Source organism: Ostrea edulis, chromosome 5 (genome assembly GCF_947568905.1).
Source record: "Ostrea edulis chromosome 5, xbOstEdul1.1, whole genome shotgun sequence".
Classification (NCBI taxonomy): domain Eukaryota; kingdom Metazoa; phylum Mollusca; class Bivalvia; order Ostreida; family Ostreidae; genus Ostrea; species Ostrea edulis.
Window position 1 is genome coordinate 6,001,873 of NC_079168.1, and position 23,605 is coordinate 6,025,477.

Here is a 23,605-nt window from a genome sequence, read left to right on the forward strand (position 1 = left end):
AAGGGTCTCTTTCGCTCACAGTATGAACAGTCATTGGTTTAATATACCCTTTACTCAAATTCGTAGCATGTCATAAAATCAAGGTTGACAACTTTACAATGTTACTCGTGTTTTAGTGGAAGATTGTGGTTTGATTTAATCATGAAGTTGTAAAGAAAACAAAATACACTTTTTCCAGTATCGAGCTCGAGATGTTAGAATGCAAAGAAGTTGTGTTCACTCCTTCATCCAGTTTCTCTACATCTGGTATCACTAACTTCAAACAAAACTTTGTGAGGAAATATAAAGTGGAAAATTGGGTCATCTAAATAAATACCAAATGTTACACTATGTTAAAAACATCTGGCACTAACTACATAATATAATTCTCCTAATAATTGAGAAATGACATTCAGAGAGCCTAAACGGACACAAATGTTCATTCGGCGAAATGCAATTACTTAAATTCTATGCAGAAAGGCCTATGGTTGAAAATATTGAAATTAGCAGCATAAACAACTTTAAAAAATTCTAATCCAATAACAAAACCATTGATCACCTGCGGGAAAAAACGCAAAAACGCCGTTTTCCGAAAGAAAAAAAACCTCCACAAAACCCACAACCCCCCCCCCCCCCCAACCCCCCCCCCCCCCCCCAAAACAACGTATCAATAAAGTCATTTTTGCTTCATCTAGTGAGGTCGTTCAATTATTTTTACGAGAGAAGTTGTTTAAACAGCATTGCAAAATTTATCATATTTTTCGACGAAGTTGTCGCTTGGAGCGACACTATTCATTTCGTCCTTTAATTTTAATGAATCGATAATATGATTTTAACAACAGAAGAGACAGAAGGCCTTACCAATATAACAGAACATGCCACATACACACAGAAAACTATGAAGATGTACACGTGAATCGAAGTTTAATGTGTCAAAATGTAGTACGACCGAAGTAAACAATAATCCTTAGGTCAATGTCTTCAAGCATTTTAATGTTTCTAAGCAGTGTTTAAAAAAAAATAATTCATTTATGGTAGAAAGAACACACAACCATCATTATAATTTATTTAAGAAAGAATTGCTGTAGAGTCCTTTTTGTTTCACCAATTAATTACCACACATCTCTCATTCGGGTTTCGCAGAGTATCTAGACAAGTGCGCATAAAAACGAAAACACACACCCTTCTTTAGCTTGCAGTGTGACTTTGTTTATCAACGGAATAGGGCGGTTAACTGGATCTAACTTTTAGTGCCTCCTGACGGGTTTTAGATTGCGTAAAATGTTTTCAGGAAAAGTCGCCATTATTACAGGGTCGTCGCGAGGAATTGGGAAAATGTGTGCCGAAACCCTTCTTAAAAATGATGCAAAGGTATGCACATTTATGCATAATACATCGAGCTTATTCAAAGAACAAGTCATTTTTGCTTGCCAAGACTTCTAATATTTTGCTCTTATCTTTATTAGTCAAGGGTATCAATCCGTAACCCTCATCATCGCTATCTAAGGGATGTTATCCGTTACTTTCATCTTCGCTAGCTTAGGGATCTGAACCGTTACTTTCATCTTCGCTAGCTAAGGGATCTCATCATATCCGTTACTTTCATTTTCGTTAGCTAAGGGATCTGATCCGTAACTTTCATCTTCGCTAGCTAAAGGTTTTAATCTCCCGTTATCATTATTACCCTTGACATATCTTGTTTTGTAATTATAGTTACTGCACATTATACATGTGCTTGAAGTAGTGTAAAGGCTGTGCCCTTTGTCTACACATCATAAACAAAACGTTTCAAATAGACAAGTTTCCTAAAAATAATCACGCACTTTAACGCATTGTTAGAACTTACTTTGAAAAAAAAAAGCGTTGATATCGACCATATTAACGCACTATTCCTTTCCCTTGACCACGTCTGGCCAACTCTTTACCCATTGATTGGCCATGGTTAGAGGGTGTGCAGTGATCATGATCCAAAATCCTAGATCAAAGGTTACTGTAGATAAACCTATCTGGGTAAGATCTTTGTGTGGAGCATATTTTCTATACCCTTGACCCAGTGGGGCTTGAACTTTACCCATAGTGTCCATGGGTGGAGGGTGAGCAGTGACTGGCCATGAACAACTTTCTAGATCAAAGGTCAAAGGCGAACTAACTTCTCTGTGTAAAATCATTGTCTGGAGCAGATTTCTCCCCCCTTGGCTTTTCCAAGCTCAAATTTCATCCATAAAGCTTTGCTGAGTACAGAATTGTCCTCTCCGAAAACAATATCTTAGAACAACTTTCTATGTATTTTGCTAAAAGCGAAATTCTTTGAAAATGGTTACCTTTTCGAATTTAACTTCTGATGAGACTCTCTAGATACCAGTGTAGCGAGCATGAGAGAGGATATAAACTCAAATCCTAATTAAATTGAGGGTGGAATCGTCTACATGCAATCAATGTGAATGACTTTCCGGTAAAAAAAAATCATAAAGATTAGCATGTATCTTTGGTTTTCCCTTCCTCATTTCCGACAACGGTAGATCAAGTCCTCTCATTTTGAGAAAGAAATGCAGCACTTGATTATTTCCTCTACTAATTAAAATCAAAGTTCCAGAATTTTTGTTTTGTATATACATGTATATGTTTTTCAAAGTGCGTTAAATGTCAACATGAAAAAAATGCTGATGTACACTCACGACGCACTTTGAATTTTTTTTTCAAAGTGCGTTGAATTGGTCCCAAATTTAATGCATTTTGAAAACATTTTTCAAAGTGCATTTTTTTAAAAGTGCGTTGCCACAACGCATATACATGTACTTTTGTCCCACAATCAATCAAACTTTAACGCATATTCCTTTGCCCCAGAATCACGCACTTTAACGCATAATATACTTTGCCCCACAATCACGCACTTTAACACATATACTTTTGCCCCACAATCACACACTTTAACACATATGCCTTTGCCCCACAATCACGCTCGCTAATGCAGTTTCTATGCGCATTTGTTTTTACTACCAATAGAGCGAAAAGTGTTGATTTTGTTATTATATCGGTTTGTAAGATGAAAGGTGAAGATATCGAACAGCTATCAATCTCACAACTCCCATCAGCAATACAAATAAGATAGTTGGGCAAACACGGACCCCTGGACTCACCAGAGGTGGGATCAGGTGTCTAAGAGGGGTAAAATAGAGACAAAGATTTGCGCTTTTCCAGATTTACTTGATAGTTTCAACAGTAGCAAAAAATAAAAATGGGCATACCCTACGGACAACGCAGGTCCATTATTTATACCCCTATCACACTGGGCCACGTTCAATCTACGAACATGTAAAAATTGATGATCGTAGTGCGATTGGGTACGTCGTAGTAAGGTCATAGTAAGAACGTAGTAAGGTCTTTATGGTCGTCAAAACAAACGTAGTGCGGTCGTGGTCAAATTTGATCGTAGTGGAAGCGTAGTAAGGACGTACTAAGGTCGTATTTAGATCGGCATGGTCGTAGTAGCATCGTAATGAGATCGTGATGCACAAGAAAACGACTGCACTGCGATTCCACTACGCTCTCTATACGACCATCCCGTTTTCACTACGTTCTCATTACGATCATCCCGTTTGCACTACGTTTTCTTCACGCTTCCGCTACGATCACGGCACGTCCATACTATGTTGTTGAAGACTGTAGTACGTTTCTACCAAGCTCATCCCGTCCTTAATACGTCCTCACTACGATTTCACTGCGCGCAAGCCACGACCGAATCACGTTCTGTTCTCCCCCACACACTAGTATAAAAACTGAACAAAGGTTGCATATGACCATTGCTTCTTTGGAATCATGGAAAGGCCATACCAAGAAATATTGATGGAGATGTTGATGCATATTCAGTATATGGCACTTAACGACCAAGCTGCTATATTGTTACTTAGGCGAAGGAGGAGGGGGAGAATCGTAAGGCAGCGTAGATCTTGCTGGGTACGACCTTGGCGGCATGCTTTTACAATGGAAACATTGGTACAAATGGATGACAAGGTTCTGAGCTGTATTTATACTGAATCTGGATCTAATTCAGCTGCTGCAAAGCGTGGCGACAGCGGCGCGGAAACGTGGTAGAACCGTAGTAAGATCATGGTAGAATCGTAGTAAGATCGTGGCAGAAGCGTAGGAAACTCGATCGTGTTGCAGTCGTGGGAGTCGTGGTGAGAGCGTAGTTAGAACGTGGTGAGAGCGTAGTTAGAACGTGATGGACGTAGTGGGAGCGTAGTAAGAACTTGATGAACGTTGTGAGAACGTGGTGAAATCGTAACAAGGTCGTAGTTTAATCGTAGTGGAGTCGTGATAAGAGCGTAGTGAGGACGCAGTAACATCGTGAAGACAGACAAAATTACAAATTCATGCCGTTCGCACTACGATCTCACCACGATCTAAAAAAAATGATAGAACGTAGTGAGGTCGTGATGGTCGTGATGTAGTGTGACAGGGCCATTACCGACGGGAAAAATCTAACGCGGTATTGTAGAGGAATTATTCAAGTTTTGTTTTGAATATGATATTAGATTATTTTAATTTATTATTATTATTATATATATTACCGATATAAGAAATATGATCATTTTAAAGTAGTATCAGAAATAAGGGAGGGGGGTTATCACGAATTATATCATGAATTTCATGGTATGCATAAGTAATGTACATCTAGCTAAGTATGAAATAATGGGGAAATTCTATTTCAGAAACATACGTTTATGTAATCTCCTGAAAGGTAAATGCAACAGCATTCTTGTTCAAAATTGGCGAGAGAGAAAATGTCTATACATATTCAATTTGTTCACGTGTAGTGTCGATAAAGGAAACCCTAGTCAAATCACGTCTTTCAGAATCCAGACGTACAGGTAGACAGGAATTATTACGCAACCTCTAAAACCATACTGGATAAAAACATCGAAATGAATGAAGTCGGTCAAGGAAACGAAATCTAACCTTTGGTAGATATTAAATTAAATGGATGGCAAAATGAATGTAAATCTTTTTTCCGTAAGTGAATTCATTGATTTATCAAAGGCTGAGTTTTTGCTTGGACCCATAATGCAATTTTTATGCAAGTTTCATTATATTTCTAAAAATGTTTACTTTCCTACAAATAAAAGAATAAGTAACAATAAAGGAAGAGGGGGGTGCGTCTCCAATTTGACCAAATTTCAGGTAAAATTTACAGTTACGTCATCAGCGGCCTGATTGGCAAAGATATAGGTTGAATTGGATTTGTTTATCGGTACATGAGTGGGTATTGATAAATCACCAACCCATGAAGATTTTCCTTTAGTAAGGATCAGATTCTAATGCTTCCGTGATAGTCCCTCACTCCCCTCTGGGCAGTGACAGATACCCCAGGGTAAAGTAGGAAATCTCTAGACGATGTCGATACATCGGTTTATATGTGATAGTCCCCCACTCCCCTCTGGGCAGTGACAGATACCCCAGGGTAAAGTAGGAAATCTCTAGACGATGTCGATACATCGGTTTATATGTGATAGTCCCCCACTCCCCTCTGGGCAGTGACAGATACCCCAGGGTAAAGTAGGAAATCTCTAGACGATGTCGATACATCGGTTTGTATGTTTTACGGTGTGACCGTTGAAACGAGCAATTAAAGACCCCTAAGATCATGCAACACGACTTTAGCCTATTCATTTAACACGGGAAATATAACGCGGTCAGTGTAAACCCTGCATTGTAACGCCATATTAGCTGTGTTTTCTTTTCTATTTTTTTTAAATCCAGTTAACAATAAATTGTACGAAGGTATGACAAAGCTTGTTTAGCATTTAGAAACGTTTGAGGTTCTTTCCATACTACTGTATATTTATTTGGTTTATCTACGGGGTTCTCCATGAAATATTCGACATTTTTGAAGAAGCATTACGGGTAATACTCATCATTTTTGTCAGCTGATGAAGAGCAAATCACAAAACTCAAAGGTGATTGGAGCAAACTCGTCGCGGCGCGAGCTTTGCTAGCTAATATGTATATATACGGTGTGGCCGTTGGACCGGGCGATTCGATTAAGTGTTGTATTAGAATTCACTTTCAAATATATATTATTTATGATAATCCCCTTGCGCTAAACGCCCAGTAACATCAAATTTTAAATAATATGTATATACGTTGGACCGAGCGAAGCGATAATCATAAGTCCGTTAATACGGTAAATCATAATTCATTTAAGAATATATACCATTTAAGAAATTCCCCTTGCGCTAAATGCCCAGTAACATACAGTGTATCTAATTTATTAAAGGGGATATATGAGGATAACTACAGGATCCGTCTATTCATTTACCGCCGGGAACGTAACGCCAGTCGTAAACCGTGCATTGCGACGTCACATTTAGCCTCGATTTTTTCTCTTTCCTTCAAATCAAACAATTATAAACTCCAATAAAACATCTCATTTGCAATTTAAAAGACAGCTAAAACTAAACAAAGATAACCAACAAATTCAAAGTGGTAAAAATGTAATAGTATATACACATTTCACGTCAGCCTTGTATTGTTTGGCATTCAAAATTAAAACACGAATAACCGTAGAAACAACTAATGAACAAAGCAAAATGGCGGCGCCCATATGGATCACAAACTGTTTTATTGAACGTATGTAAAGGTTAACTCTTCATTTGCTGATTTTTTAAAAAGTTTTTTACCATACGTGTTACCGTTAGAGCCTTGCTTCGCGGACGAGCCTTCGTCCGAGCTTCACCCGGTATCATTCTAAAACTTAAATACTTCCGACACAATGCAGTGTAATACGCAACTTCCGAGATATCAGCTCTTCTGTGATAGAGGTACGTTCAGTGTTCTGTTGAACGCTTGGGTGGGTACAAGATGTATACATATACTATAGACTAGCTATGTAAATACGGATAAAAGTAATGAAAGTGTAAATTTTGTTTATATCAGCCGTTGGTATACATCAAACTGACAATATCAAGAATAATATTTGTCGATTTTTGTTTGAGCTATTTTATTAAATACTAATAAACTTACTAATATTGTGTGTCCCCGCAGTTTGGGTCGTTGCATGTCTGATAATCGGCCTTTAGGTAATATATGAAGGCAGCGACAAGCATTTGTACCCATCGCGTGTGGACGATAGTATGTTTTGCGTCTCACTGTGCGTAAGAGTTCCACAAAGGGAAAGAACTATGGGGCAACTCGGAAAATGCGTATTGTTTAGGTGTCCGACAACACTAATTCTGTAGATTTCCGACACCATTCACCGTAATTGTGTAGGTTTCCGACACCATGCACTGTAGTTCTGTAGATTTCCGACACCATGCATTGTAACTGTGTAGATTTCCGACACCTTGAACTGTAATTATGTAGGTTTCCGACAACACTGTAATTGTGTAGGTTTTCGACAACACTGTAATTGTGTAGGTTTTCATTCTCTTACACGGCGCCATGTGTTTGATGCAGTTTATTTGATAGCGAATATCTTTCTCCACCTCTACTAGAATTTAGAAACTAAATCTGCGAAGGCTGAGGAACAGAGAAGCAAGCAGGACCACTTGACCATCGAGGATGATCGTGTATATTGTTCGTCAATAATGAAATCAAACTGTCTGTCTTTGATGTCCATTTACTTGACCAGTACTGTATTTTCTATTACAATCTTAGGTCTGTATCTCAGCCCTCCATGTGGAGACTTTGCAAGCAACCCTTGAAGAATTCAAACGTAAATATGACGCTGAGCATGTCATCTCAACTCTTTGTGACGTAACCGTTCAATCTCAAGTGGAAGGTTGGTAAATCAGAATTTATTTCACATAATGCACTGTACAGTGGTTCACAGATTATTTTAAGATTCCTTGAAATCTATTCGTCCAGTGTTAAATGTCCGGTATTTTAGAGACGATACAAATGCGAAAACGTTAATGTCTCTTTTGTTAGATAAAATACATATACTGACCTCAATTTAGTCACATATATCAACAGAAATTTCTACATGTAAATGGTTTGGATGGCGTAGGATATTCATTGATATTTAGACACATCTGGTCTGGGCTAGTGTCTATATTATCTTAAGCAGGTTGGTACTAATATTTACACACATCTAGATTGGGATGTTATTAGTGTTTAAACACATCACGACTAGAACGGTATTAGTATTTATGAACATCTCGGTTGGGCTAGTATTTATACTATCTGAGGGATGTTAGTACTAGTATCTAAACACATCTGAACTGATACAGTATTAGTATTTTTAAAAACACATCTGGTCTGGAAAGTTCGCATTTAAACACATCCTGACTGGGCTGGTATTAGTACTTTAACTTAACCACATACCGATTGGTAGGCCGTTCTTGGCACACTTATTTAGACAACGGATTACTCCGTTTACCTGAACAAGATATAGGGCTCATGGCGGGTGTGACCGGTCGACAGGGAATGCTTACTAGTTCTCCCATGCACCTGATCCGTATGTCCAGGGGTCCGTGTTTGCACTGCGTCTTTATAAGATTAATGAAATTGATCATTGTTCGTTATCTTCACCCTCCATCTGGACTGGACTTCTACCAGTACTTAAAACACATTTGGACTGGGGTGGTTCTAGTATATATTTAAATATATCTGGATTTGTCTGGTAGTTAGACACGTCCGGATTGATGCTTTTTCAAACTCCCGTGCCAAGTTATTCCATTTATCCATTACCATCTGAAGCAAATGTCTACAGTAACTATAAAGGACAATAACTCCTGATGCACCATCTGTGAAATAATTAGAACAAATAATTTCCTAATTCATTTCTTTTTCTTTAGAGTGAGGTGTATACATAATTAAGTTATACTTAATGCAGATTTTCTTTAAGCAAAAAGAAAGACAGCTTCAAAGTCTGAATATTATATCTCTATATATTCAAAATAATCTTCAATTTTTAGATCTCTTCCGATTGACGAAAGAAAGGTTTGGCCATATCGACATCGTGATTAACAACGCGGGGTTACTGGAGCATACGGACTGGGAGAGAGTTATAGATGTCAACCTAGTAAGATCCGTCATCAATCCTTAAATAACGACATTCTTCTATAATTGTTTTACCTCTTTGCCTGAGTAATGCCTATGCGTACATACGGTATTTATACATGTATGTACAGTTTTAATGTTTTAGCCTGAGATATATTGACCAATTGTAACCACTACCATAACAAGTTTATCACTTTGGTATGTTTAAATACACGCTAAAGTCTGGCTTTGGCTTATTTATAAGCCAAAATGCAATGTTTCGTCATGAACGCGATGTAGATCACTAGATGTGAACAATGCGCGTATGAATCTTGATAAATATAGTACGTCTATTTTAACGGTTCGACAGAAATTAATATCAAAACTAAATTTCTTATCTGATAATGCATGGGGGTGTGAACTGCAATGCTTCACACAAGCACACTTTTTATGAATGCTTCACACAAGCACACTTTTTATGAATGCTTCACACAAGCACACTTTTTATGAATGCTTCATGAAATATGCTGACGTAAAGCGTCGCAGTTTATGCCTTAATATATTTTTTAAAGTAATATTTTCCCCCTGAAATGTGTGTACACTGCACATAGAAGGTGTTCATTGATTGCACTGTTCAGTAGACGTTAAACATAGGTAATTCCTTCTTTGATTACACTGTACTGAATCATTTACAGAGGGTATTAAAACAGGTGTGTTTACTCTTGTAAAATTGAAAAGTACACTTACATGTACATGTATAAATTAATTTATTCTATCTCAGTGTTTCAAGTGATGGACCCTTGGATATTATCATCAAAATTATTATTAAATTCTCGATCAAGTCACCCATGCTATTACTTTCATATAGTGTAATGCTACATACGTAATTGAAGTTTTTCCTCTGGTCACAAAAAAGCATGTTCATGAAAGTGTTACCAAGGTTTTGTTTGCCACACCGGAGTTGAACGTTTTTAACCTCTGATTTTGCATGATACCGGTATTTACTTCTGTTTGTTCATACATTGATTGCTTTGATTTGTAAACAACTCATACATGTACGTCAGTTGTATTTTTACAATATGCTTCACAGAAAGGAGTGATTAGATGCACATCTTTAGCATTGAAGTACATGAAAAAGGAGCTCGGCGTTAATGGGGGTGTTATTATTAACGTCGCGTCACTTGCAGGTAAAAATTCATATATAATTTCAGCTGCTCTGTCGTCAACTTTCCATATTTATATAGCAATATTCTATTATTACCTGCATATGGTGTTTGTTTATCTCTCTCAACTGGTTTGATACGCAGAGAGCTTGTTCTGCGTATGGTCAGTTTTTAAATCGAGGCAAGCTACTGATAAACAATATAATGATACAGGGGTTTCAGCAGTCTCGTTTAAAGTCAGCTTTTCGCAAATTCCATGGTCGTTATAACGATCTAGTTGGCCAATACAACCTATCATTGGGTCAAATGCTGTCGGACGTGTTTCATACCGATTGTTAGACCGTTCTTGGCACACTGATTTTGACTACGGATAACTCCATTTACCTGATCAAGATATAGGGCTCACGGTGGGTGTGACGGGTCAACAGGGGATGCTTATTCCTTCTAGACACCTGACCCCACCTTTGGTGTGTCCAGGAGTCCGTGTTTGCCCAACTCTCTATTTTGTATTGCTTTTAGGAGTTATGAAATTGATCAATGTACGTTATCTTCACCTTCTATTTAACATGAATTTTACGCATTGCAAGAATATATGCCTATCGAAGTTTTGCTTTTAGTTTTGTGCACTCGTACTGTTGATTTAAGTACACTGTGGATTTTTGAATCTGTATACGTGTAGCGATCTGGAAATAAGATCATAACATCTGTGAATAAATTCGTAAAGCTATGCTATTTGTGGAAATTGACCGATTGTGTCACAAAAAAGACCGCGGGTTGCACAAAACTGAATTTGGCTTTGTTTTCGTCTTGCCAACCAGTAATTAATTCCTTATCATACCAGTAATTAATTCCTTATCATACCAGTAATTAATTCCTTATCATACCAGTAATTAATTCCATGTCATACCAGTAATTAATTCCTTATCATACCAGTAATTAATTCCTTATCATACCAGTAATTAATTCCTTGTCATATAAGCTTGAATAAAACAATATATTGTGTTACAAATTGAATTTAGCAAAAGTGATGGATGATATCTCGTTAGAAGCCGCCGAAAACAATGAGAAGCTTCAGTGGTTTTTCGTTTGGTCTGAAGATCCTCACCTGTTACATTGTAACTTGATAAAATCTTACTTTTCGAATACAAGTTACTGCATTAACCATATAAAGGGCAATGTGATAAATGTAGCAGCCTATCTGGTCCCCATAATACACAAAATATCAAAGCTTCAGGGAGGCTAAGGGATCAAGAATATTCTTTAAAATTCTTTAAATTAGCATAAATGCTTGATATAAGCAAGGATGAAGATTCATGGTGAAAGATTGCATCATAATGAAATTTGATGGTAGAATATATTTTATCTTGGTGTATTACACATGAAATCAACAAAAACATGATAAAATTATATGAATAAATACAATAACAAAAGCTTGGTATTTTTTTTTAAATTAACAAAAATGTCACCATCTTCTATGAATTAATTAAAAAGTGAAGATAACGAACAGTTATCAATATCATCAATCATATGAAGAATAAACAATAAGAGTTGGGCAAACATGGACCCCTGGTGGAATTAAGGTACCGCGGAGGAGTAAATATCCCCTGTCAATCAGTCATATCCACCGTGAGGTGTATATATTGATCGGTTAAACAGAGTAATCCACAGTCAAAATCAATATAACGGTATTGATTGGGAATAACTCAATTTACCTGGTAATGATACTTAAAAAGTGGTTAACTGTCTACCAATCCGACTATTTGATCAAAATTTATAGATGTTTAGAAACGATGTTCATGAAAACAAAGAATATCACGCATTGTGTGAAACCAGAACAGAGTTTTCATAGTCCTGTGAGAAAACAGAGTAGGGTTTTCATAGTATTCTAAGCAAACAGAATATTTTCCAAGAGCTTCAGGTAGTGGTACAGCATACAGTTTCCCTCTCTTTGTAAGAGACACGCCATCAAAGGAAATCCCTGTTGTAGCAGAAGCCAATCTCTTCATCTGGACGAACTTCATCTCCATAGCTAGCAGCATTTTGTGCAATTGATGATAATCTAAGAATTGTATTTGTAAATGAAAAGAATATAATATTGGAATAATACATGTAAATATACTGGTAAGACTGCTTATTTATTGAAAATAAGTACAACATTCTTTAAATGTCTATATTTTGTAATTTCATATCCCTGGGTATATCATAAACATACATATAATTACTTACTCAGTATTTAAAATTCCGATGATTGTTTTTTCTTATGATATTAGGGCCTAATTTATTCATAATGAACAGTGTCGTGATATGGACTCATTTCTTACCCTGGGTATATTGTGCACGTTCCATTTCGTCCACATCGCTATGATCATCACGTCTGTCTCTGATAACGCTATACACTCAGGGGGAGTAAGGTACGTCTCATTGTAAAATAAATCAGTAATTACCAATTTATAAAAATAGGTCCTGGATCCTGTGTTTCATTCTTAATATAAAAATTAGGAAATGTGCCAAAACACTTAATTTTCATATGCGAAAATTGCATGTTCATTTTCAAAGTATAAAAGCAAAAAGTAGATCAATCTGTAAGCTGGTCGACGGCAACCTAATTACGTGTATAGGAGTTTTCTTTCTGGAGTATTCATGATCTTCAGAGGCTTGTGCTTGAGACACTATAGATAAATAACCAGCGTTGTTGTGTTGCTTTCGTGATCTTCAGAGGCTTGTGCTTGAGACACTATAGATAAATAACCAGCGTTGTTGTGTTTCTATTACTGCTGTGTACATCAACAGATTAACCTTTCACCAGCTTTTCACTTGCAACATTCTCTTGTCTTTGGGTTTCTGACTGTTAAGTGTCCTCTTTTCGTAGAAGCACTGGATCAATACTTTGAGCACTGCATTTCCATTTGCAACGACAGCGTATACAATGCAGGGAATCTTATTAGTCCGTTAGGAAATAACTAGGATCTGACTTTTTCCAAAGACAAAAACGCAATCATGGACATCGTTCATATAAAAGGCCAAATATGCATGATGTTACACTTGATTCACCTTAGCCTTATGTCAATAGACAATTAGGTCCACATGATATTAGCACAAACTCTATTCCGTTAAGAGTTTTGAATACACTATGAAGAAGCTAAAGCTAATCCGTACTTGGATTTTCAACACTAGAATACAGATTCAAAATTCTATAAATATGAATGCTGCCCATTACAGGCTCTTTAAACCACTGCGGGTCTTGGATAATAATAATGTCCAGAACAAATCACAATGTCTAGATATATAACATCGTGTACATAGTCCACCTACATGTTCATGATCCACTACTTTCAACTATAGTTGAGTTAGTCATGTCATTACCGGTGATGTCAGGTAGTCATGTCATTACCGGTGATGTCAGGTAGTCATGCCATTACCGGTGATGTCAGGTAGTCACGTCATTACCGGTTATGTCAGGTAGTCATGTCATTACCGGTGATGTCATTGTCAGGTAGGCATGCCATTACTAGTGATGTCATGTAGTCATGTCATTACCGGTGATGTCAGGTAGTCATGTCATTACTGGATATGTCAGGAAGTCATGCCATTACTAGTGATGTCAGGTAGTCACGTCATTAACGGTGATGTCAGATAGTCATGTCATTACCGGTGATGTCAGGTAGTCATGTCATTACTGGTTATGTCAGGTAGTCATGTCATTACCGGTGATGTCAGGTAGTCATGTCATTACCGGTTATGTCAGGTAGTCATGTCATTACCGGTGATGTCAGGTAGTCATGCCATTACCGGTGATGTCAGATAGTCATGTCATTACCATTTATGTCAGGTAGTCATGTCATTACCGGTGATGTCATTGTCAGGTAGTCATGCCATTACTAGTGATGTCATGTAGTCATGTCATTACCGGTTATGTCAGGTAGTCATGTCATTACTGAATATGTCAGATAGTCATGCCAGTAGTAGTGATGTCAGGTAGTCACGTCATTACCGGTGATGTCAGGTAGTCATGTCATTACTGGTGATGTCAGGTAGTCATGTCATTACCGGTGATGTCAGGTAGTCATGTCATTACCGGTGATGTCATTGTCAGGTAGTCATGCCATTACTAATGATGTCATGTAGTCATGTCATTACCGGTTATGTCAGGTAGTCATGTCATTACTGAATATGTCAGGTAGTCATGTCATTACTGAATATGTCAGGTAGTCATGCCATTATTAGTGATGTCAGGTAGTCACGTCATTACCGGTGATGTCAGGTAGTCATGCCATTACCGGTGATGTCAGGTAGTCATGTCATTACTGGTGATGTCAGGTAGTCATGTCATTACCGGTGATGTCAGGTAGTCATGCCATTACCGGTGATGTCAGGTAGTCATGTCATTACTGGTTATGTCAGGTAGTCATGTCATTACCGGTGATGTCAGATAGTCATTACCGGTGATGTCATGTAGTCATGTCATTACTGGTTATGTCAGATAGTCACGTCATTACCGGTGATGACAGATAGTCATGTCATTACCGGTGATGTCAGGTAGTCACGTCATTACCGGTGATGTCAGATAGTCATGTCAGTGATGTCAGGTAGTCACGTCATTACCGGTGATGTCAGATAGTCATGTCATTACCGGTGATGTCAGGTAGTCATGTCATTACCGGTGATGTCAGGTAGTCATGTCATTACCGGTGATGTCAGGTAGTTATGTCATTACCGGTGATGTCCATATAGTTTACAATGAGGACCTGAACTCAGGTCTATCAATTGGCGACAGAACTTCATCTCTGTATGAATTCCAAAGAATATTATGTCAGGCCATGGGCTAAATATGGAAGTGAAGAACTTGATACCTTGTAGGAAGTGATAAAAAGTATTAGAAAGATATTACAACCACGTATAATACTCATCAAAACGAAAGTGTGTATCATTTATGCTTTTGTGTTCATTAAACCAGAAGTATTAAAGAATAAGATAGGTTGCATGAGGGCTCACGTCGGGTGTGACCGGTCGACAGGGGATGCTTACTTCTCCTAAGCACCTGATCCCACCTGTGTCCAGGGGTCCATGTTTCACCAACTCTCTATTTTGTATTGCTTATAGGAGTTATGAAATTGATCACCGTTCGTTATCTTCACCTTTCATGAGAAATTTGTTTTGGTTCCAACTGACAAAGCTAGTAACATTGTCTTTGTAAGGCTCATTATTACAACTGCATTTTAAACGAACATGGCATTATTTCCACATTAATTTCACATTTCATAATCGTACTCATACTCCAACTGTCCTCTCAAAATATGAAATTCTTCCAAATAATGCTTCAGTTTTAGACACTTTTCATATCCCAGTCAATGGAATGAATGAATATGAGTTACCATACCTATACTGGATTCCTAAACATCACAATAACCCATATAAGCCTTGATACATTGTTGTATCCAGTAAATGTTTTACCAAGCCCCCACCTTTGCTCCTCACGAAAATATTAGCTACGGTGAAGGAGAAACATCACATGAATTTTGCCACGCCATACCGTCAATCTGGATATTTTTGCGTCGATTTATTGTTGCGAATTTGAGTAGAAACCTATATATTTATTTTTGTGTTTCCTATTTTTGCGAATTTATGTAAAAATATATTTAAAAACGTGTGAAATATTATTTTTGAGAAAAATATTTTTGCGAATCCAACTGACTCGCAAAAATGCTAAAAAGTAATCGATAGCAAAAATAACCAGATTTACGGTATGCCAAAAGTGGTGCAAGAAAAATGTGCATTCGTAAAAATTCTAAAGAACTTTTAGTAAATTTGAAATCATAAAATTCTTTCCAAATCAACAACACCAAAACGCATGACTATTCAACACTTTTCTCGACCATTCATCACGATAGATTAAAAAATAGACTATTGGACATCATAGAAAGCTGCTTCTTTAATAAAAATGGAAAAAAGAAATATCCATATCTTGTGATCATTCAAAAATTACTATGTTGAATACTCGTCTGATTCTATGCACTCAGTACTCTATTAAGTTGATATTAAATGCAGGCGTTTCGCATTGAAATTATCTTCGAAGTTATCAGGTCTTCCAAATATCTGTTGGAATTTCTATGAACACAAACTGTGTCCCTTTATTAAGTGACCTGTTTTTAAATTGTTATGAGGCAGAATTTATTCAAAAGCTTCTGCATGATAAAAATATATTTCTGTGACCTTCAACTCGACATTTAGATACTAGTATATCAAAGACGTTTTAACTATTAACAATATTCATCTTTATTCACATTTCCATTCGCTATATCCCAGTGAACTCGACATAAAATATACCACAGAGTCTTTCACATCTGCTTCATACTTAGATGTTTTATTGAACATAGATGTGAACGACAACCAGAACATCAACTATATCACAAATGGGATGATTTCAGCTTCTTCATCGTCAGCTTATCATATTTATGTAGCAATATTCTATTATCATTTGTATATTCTGTTTACGTCTCTCAACTGTTTTGATACGCAAGAGCTTGTTCTGCATATGGTCAGTTTTTACATCAAGACAGGCAACTGACAAATAAGCTGATGTTATAGGGTTTTCAACAGTTTCGTTTGAACTAAGCATTTCGAAAATGTGTTGGGCTATATAGCAATCTTATTTACCAATACAACCTGTCTTTGGGTAAAATGCCGTCTGACTCGTTTCATACCAATTGAGGCCGTTCTTTGCACATTGATTTTGATATTACTCCGTTTACCTTATCAAGATAGAGGGCTCAAGTCCGGTGTGACCGGTTGACAGAGGACGTTTACTCCTCGTAGACACCTGATCCCACCTCTGGTATTATCCAGGGGTCCGTGTTTGTCCCACTCGTAATTTGATATTCTCTGTGAAAGGTGAAGACAACAAACAGTGATCAATCTCATAACTCCTATAAGCAATGCAAAATAGAGAGTTGGGCAAACACGTACCCCTGGACACACCAGAGGTGGGATCAGGTGCCTAAAGAGGAGTAAGCATACCCTGTTGACCGGTCACATCCGCCGTGAGCCCTATATCCTGATGAGGTGAACGGAGTTATCCGTAGTCAAAATGAGTGTGCCAAGAACGGCCTAACAATCGGTATGAAACACGTCAGACAGCATATGACCCAATGATAGGTTGTATTGACGAACTAGATCGTTATAACGACCATAGAATTTGCGAAATGCTGACTTTAAACGAGATTGTTGAAAACCCTGCACCATCAACTTGCTTGTCAGTAGCTTGCCTCGATTTAAAAACTGACTAAGCACAGAGGGTATGAAATTTATCACTATTCGTTATCTTCGCCTTTTCATCTTCGTCATTGTTGTTGTCAGGTACTATTATTACCTTATTCTTATTGTCATATTAAGAACAAGAATTCTTCCGAAGTTACACAACTTCAAAGCGAAAATCTTTTTTGTCTACACATAAATGATAATGCCGTAAAATGCCCGAACTATTGCCAAAACGGCGTATAACGCTAATGACCACGACTTCAGAACCCTCTTACGGACATTTTTCATTTTTTCATATAAATGATTATGTCAAATACATTTTCACATAATCTGCTTCTATAATTACAGTTATTTGGAGTACACAGCATTAAAGGTGATAAAATGCTGCTTTTTGTGAACGTTTTCCTTTCAGCTGATATCATACACGTACATGTAAATCGTCTATTTTTTTCTGTCGCATATGTGTACTGGAGAGATAATATAACTAAAATATGTTTGTTCAAGCCTATGTTCAATGTTTCCTTTTGGAAAAATTGTTAAAATAGTCATTTTATGTCAAAAATGTGTAACTAGTGGCAAAACGTCATGTTGATTACGTCATAATTCCGATTTTACGTCATTTTTATGAAATTTTCAATAACACAGACGAGTTGCATCGCGATTCTTGCACAAAATGCATTTAAATTTGAAATAATAGTAAGGATTTAGATTTTGATGGACAAAGATAGTATTTATCATATAGTTCTTTTTTATCTAAGGAATAATTCCATTTGGACCAGCGGCTATATACGATTCTTCTAAGCATGGTGCTGTGGGTTTCACACGGAGTATAGCGGTAAGTACAAAATGCACACAATACAAGGATCTTCATAGCAACTGAGGTTGATTATTATTGATTTCATGCATCTAGGCACTTTTCCAAAGAACCACTGTTTGTAAATGATTCTGAGCACCAAGTTTAAAATACATTAATAATTCTCGAAGAACCATGATAAAACATCTAAGTGGGCACTGTCCCAATATTAAGTACATGTAATGAGGTTGGTTGGTTGTATATGGTTTAAAGTCCCGCTCGAGAATGTTTCACTCATATAGAGACGTCACCATTGCCGGTAAAGGGCTGTAAAATTTAGGCTTAAGCTCGGCGCTTACGGCCTTTGAGCAGGGAGGGATCTTTATCGAGCCACACCTGCTGTGACACGGGGCCTCGGTTTTTGCAGTCTCAACCGAAGGACTGCCCTATTTAGATGTCTCATACCATAAGCAAGGGATACTGAGGAGCTATTCTAGCCCTGATCCCCAGGGGACGTAATAAGGTTGTACCTTCTGGAATGTATAGCATTCGTACGATAACGTATTATCTTTAAGCAACATATGAAAAGTCTACCACAATTATAATAATTTGCACTATTGCGGGATCATATCACATACCAAGCTTTATGGATTTTCTTCGTATTTTGATTTTGATTTCTTTCTTTCAAATAATATTGTAACGTTAATGGTAAACATGTATGTTGACATTTAAACAACGTAATATATGGAAAGGTGAACATTTAGGATGGGATTACACTACCCAAATGACACACCGATAAACTACAAATCTCTTGGTTCCGACTAGACGGCCTACCTAACAGACAAAGACCAAATACAGTTATCCGTATATGTCTACCATCCTCCGCCAGCAGCTGTATGCCGGATTATGAATTATGAAGTGTACTTCCTTGCTTGCATAGGGAAGAAATAGTGATTTTGCAAGATACTAATTTCCCAAACATTTTAAAGGAACACCCGGATGTGATCCAAAATGGTGTGAGAGTGGTTGGTTTTTGTCCCTGTGTTGTCAACACTACAATGGCAGACGATAAAGATTACATGCAGGGTGCAAAGGACAAGTTGGGAATATTACGGTGAGTTATTCTTTGATCTATCTGACGGTGAGCCTGATACCTTCACAGAAGTTGATATCCCCTCAATGTCTGTGCTGAAGTTTGCTATGCTGACTCTTTGTTGTTAAAATATTTAAAACACAGAAGGTGATTTAAAATCTTTGTTTTGCGTGGGTAACTTTTCGTGGCAAACTAACAAATCAACTTTATGACAAATGCGATGATTTCAGTTCACCCTCGTCAACTTCCCATATTCATGTAGCTATATTCCATTATCAACTGCACATGCCGTTTATGTCTCTAAACTGATTCGGTACACAAGAGCATGTTCTGCGTATGATCGGTTTTCAAATCGAGAGAGACTACTGACAAATAAGTTTATGTTACAGGGATTTCAACAGTCTCGTTTAAAGTCAACATTTTGTCAATTTTATTATCGTAATAACAATTTAATTTACAAATACAATCTGTCATAGGGTCCGAGGCTGTCTGACGTGTTTCATACCAATTATTAGGCCGTTCTTTACATCCTAATTTTAACTGCAGACTACTCCGTTTACCTGATCAAGATATATGACTCACCAAGGGCATGATCGATCAACAGAGGATGTTACTCCTCCTGGGCACCTGATCCCATCTTTGGTGTGTCCAGGGATCCGTCTACTTTTAATTTTATTATCTTTATAGGACTTCTACATGATTAAAATCATTTAATCGTATATGTACATGTCTGAGAGAAAGAAGTTTGCAACTATATACACCCTATATATAAGCATAAGGCAACATTTGACAAATATCAGCACTACAGACACCAATGTGCCATTGAGCCTACACGGTCTGTGTGATTTTACTATACTGATATGGACTCACAGATTGTTCTTCTTTTAAGGGTTGAGGAACTTGGTGACGTATTTGTGGATCTCCTAACAGATGAGACTAACAACGGCAAATGCCTGATTATGACTCCAAGGCACCGCCATTATAGGGAAGATCTTCCACGCCTGGAGGAATACCTTCTTCATAGTGCCTGAATAGAGCTGGATGACGAATTCGGAATCCATTTTATTCTGGCTTTTAACTTATATATCAGGAACTGATAATTGATTATTTTGTGATAATTTTGGATTTTATTCTTTTGAATTTTATATAACTCTTGAATAAAGATAATTGCCCATAGTGAAGAAATATCTAATATAAAGCACAGGTAAATTCACTACATATGGATACCCACTTCCTCTCCTATCCGGGGTTGAACTCACAACCTTTGGAACCAAATCTCCTACCAGCGTGTGATCAGCGCGCTAGACTATTCGGCCATCTAGACAAGTCAAACACTTGCTTTCAATGATGATGTGATTCTCGTCATACTGTCACACGCTTCACGGTCATTAAGAATGGAAATAGAATACAGTCATTTGACGTAGATCATATAAGATATATAGGGTTATGGTTAGCATTTCGCAAATTATAAGGTCGTTATAATGACTAGTTTGTCCATATAACCTATCATTGGGTCAACAAATGCTGTTTGACATGTTTCATACTAATTGTTGGGTCGTTCTTGGCACAATGATTTTGACTACGGATTGCATCGTTTAACTAAGCACTATATAGGGCTCACGGCGGGTATGACCGGTCAACAGGGGATGCTTCCTCCTCCTAGGCACCTCATCCCACCTCTGGTGTGTCCAGGGGTCCGTGTTTTCCCAACTATCTATTTTGTATTGCTTATAGGAGTTATGAGATTGATCACTGTTCGTTATCTGATCCCAACTCTGGTATGTGCAGGGGTCCGTGTTTGCCCCACTCTTTATTTTGTATTCCTTGTGGGAGTTGTGAGGGCGATCACTGTTCGTCGTCTTCACCTTGCATTACTATCCCTCGCTTTATACAGAATTGTCATCTTCCCATTCATACACATTGCATTTTAATATTTTATAAAGCACTAAAATGGCAATGAACTCTTAAATAAATATAGCTGTCCAATGTGAAGGAATGCACAGAGAAATTCACTACATATGGATATCCACTTCAGCCCCTATCTGACTTTGAACTCACGACCTGTATATTATATATATTCATATGATCAAACATTATATCACGTGATTAAGATGGGCATTCTAGGAGAATAGTATGGTTGTGCCTGTTTCGCATGTGTAAATAAGTTATTCTTACTTCGTCACATATATTGTCAACAGTTGTAATGGTAAATACATGAACAAGGAAATATAATTAAGAGAGAGACAATCTCTCAACTCTTATAAAGAATACAAAATAACGACTGGGGCAATCACGGATCACTGAACACACCAGAGGTGGGATCAGGTGCCTAGGAGAAGTAACAAGCTGTGAGTCCTATATCTTGATCAGGTACACCATAGTCAATACTGATAATAACAAACAGTAAACAATCTCATCATTCCTGTAAAGATTATGAAAATGGTGTAAAAAAAAAAAAAGAAGAAATGTAACACGCCTCTACGCTTATTTGCCTCCTGCACTAAATTTTGTCAAATATGCAAGTAGATACCTTAAATATTTGATAAAAAGAAGTATTATTCAAGCAAGCTTTATGATGAAACACATAATAAAAATCAGATGGACGGATTGATCGCTGTGTCCATTAGTCAGTTCTTGGTGATTGAATAAAAAAAACGTATAGTGTATCATTTTCATATTGATTAACATCAATAATGTAAACAGACACATCTTAGTATCACATTTTTTTTTCAACGTATCCTAAAATTGAAAATGTTCAGAGATTATAGCGAATATACATACAGTGTAAAATGTTTGATATTGTTAAAATCTTTAGAAATCAGAAGAATCGATGCGTCGTGTGCCAACAATAGACGCACTATATTCCTATGCAGTTCATTTCTAGAAATATACATTGTCATGTTTTAAACACACATATGTACATGACACTAATCGCTTTCACTAATCGGCTGAAGACTGCTACAAAAGAAATACTAAAGCATGAAAAGTAATCAATTTCGTAAATCCTATAAAGAATACAACCTGAACACATCAGAGGTGGGATCAGGTGCCCAGGAGGAGTAAGCATGCCCTGTTGACCAGACGCACCCACCGCAAGTCCTATTTCTTGATAGGTAAACGGTTTAATCTGTACTCAAAATCAGTATGTAAAGAACGGTCGAGCAGTTGCTGTTTATATATCTCAGCTGATTTGATACGCAAGAGCTTGTTCTGCGTACGATCAGTTTTAAAATCGAGGCAGGCAACTGACAATCAAGCGGGTTTAACAGTCTTGTTTAAGTCAACATTTAACAAATTCTATTGTCGTTATAACGATGAAGAGATGAAAATAACGAACAGTGATGAATCTATGTTTCTCTTTTCATGGAACACATCAGACAGCTTTCTACTTAATGACAGGTTATATTTACAAATTATATTCTTATAACGTCCGTATGATTTGCAAAATACTGACTTGTGTCACCTTATTTGTCGATATCCTGCCTCGATTAAAAATTTGTCATACACAGATTACTCAATGAAATGCTCCACAAAGCGCACCTCAAGCTGTTCATTCAAAAGCGAAATTTATATCTATTTACGACTACTTTCATTTCTGTTGGAGTTCCCAGTTTTTAGAATAGACGTACTATATTTATCAACTAGTTCTGTATTCATACGCATATTGTTAACAACTGTAGCGCACTCATGAAGAAATGCTATCATTACGATTTGTGAATACATCAAAAGCAAGACGCGTATTAAAATTTTAGTACAGCAACCTGTGATTTTATAACATCATTACGTCATTTTTATTACATCATTAACTCCTTACTTATCACATCCACAGCTAATGACGACGGGAATTTACACGAAGACTTGCTGGCGTCTGTAGGTCATTAGTGACAACAGTTATTACGGAATATGTGGAAAATAGGGTAATTTTCAAAAATATCAAATGTAAGATTATTTCATAAATTTCTGGGACTTTCAACATGTAAATTTTTCTAAATGATGTGAAAATGACATTTATAGACCTTTAGGGGAATTACATTTCCTCATTCGATACATCTGTTCTCGTAAACTAGAGAAAAAAAATCTGAAACCAGACTTATAAACTAATCCACTTTCGAGGCACGGTGAATACATGATGAAAAAACGCACGACGAAAACTCCTTGGAATCTTATTAAAACATGCTTATTGCAAAATTTAAAGATTAAAACAGAAACTATTATGATCGGTCGAAAAGCATTGCAGATCTCTCGAATTTTCTCGTGAAGATGTCCTTTGGTGTCATATTCCTTGTTTTGATTCTGTCTAAATTTTTGATAAGATCATTAGCAAGTTCATCAGATCGTCAA

At 37.1% G+C, this 23,605-nt stretch overlaps 1 protein-coding gene across 1 annotated transcript; it reads left to right on the forward strand.

Moving 5' to 3' along the window:
* The first annotated feature begins 1,094 nt into the window (after positions 1–1,094).
* LOC125649558 (15-hydroxyprostaglandin dehydrogenase [NAD(+)]-like) lies at positions 1,095–20,449 on the forward strand. The gene is made up of 7 exons (XM_048877185.2): positions 1,095–1,350; positions 7,636–7,759; positions 8,898–9,004; positions 10,052–10,148; positions 18,137–18,213; positions 19,161–19,285; positions 20,154–20,449. Exons 1-7 carry the CDS (start codon positions 1,261–1,263, stop codon positions 20,293–20,295), a joined length of 762 nt encoding a protein of 253 aa, XP_048733142.1. The 5' UTR covers positions 1,095–1,260; the 3' UTR covers positions 20,296–20,449.
* Positions 20,450–23,605: the final 3,156 nt, after the last annotated feature.

Coding starts and splice junctions, on each gene's coding strand:
- LOC125649558 (XM_048877185.2), top strand. CDS start 1,261: ATGTTTTCAGGAAAAGTCGCCATTATTACAGGGTCGTCGCGAGGAATT. Junction 7,760..8,897: donor CGTTCAATCTCAAGTGGAAG/GTTGGTAAATCA, acceptor TTCAATTTTTAG/ATCTCTTCCGATTGACGAAA. Junction 19,286..20,153: donor GACAAGTTGGGAATATTACG/GTGAGTTATTCT, acceptor TCTTCTTTTAAG/GGTTGAGGAACTTGGTGACG.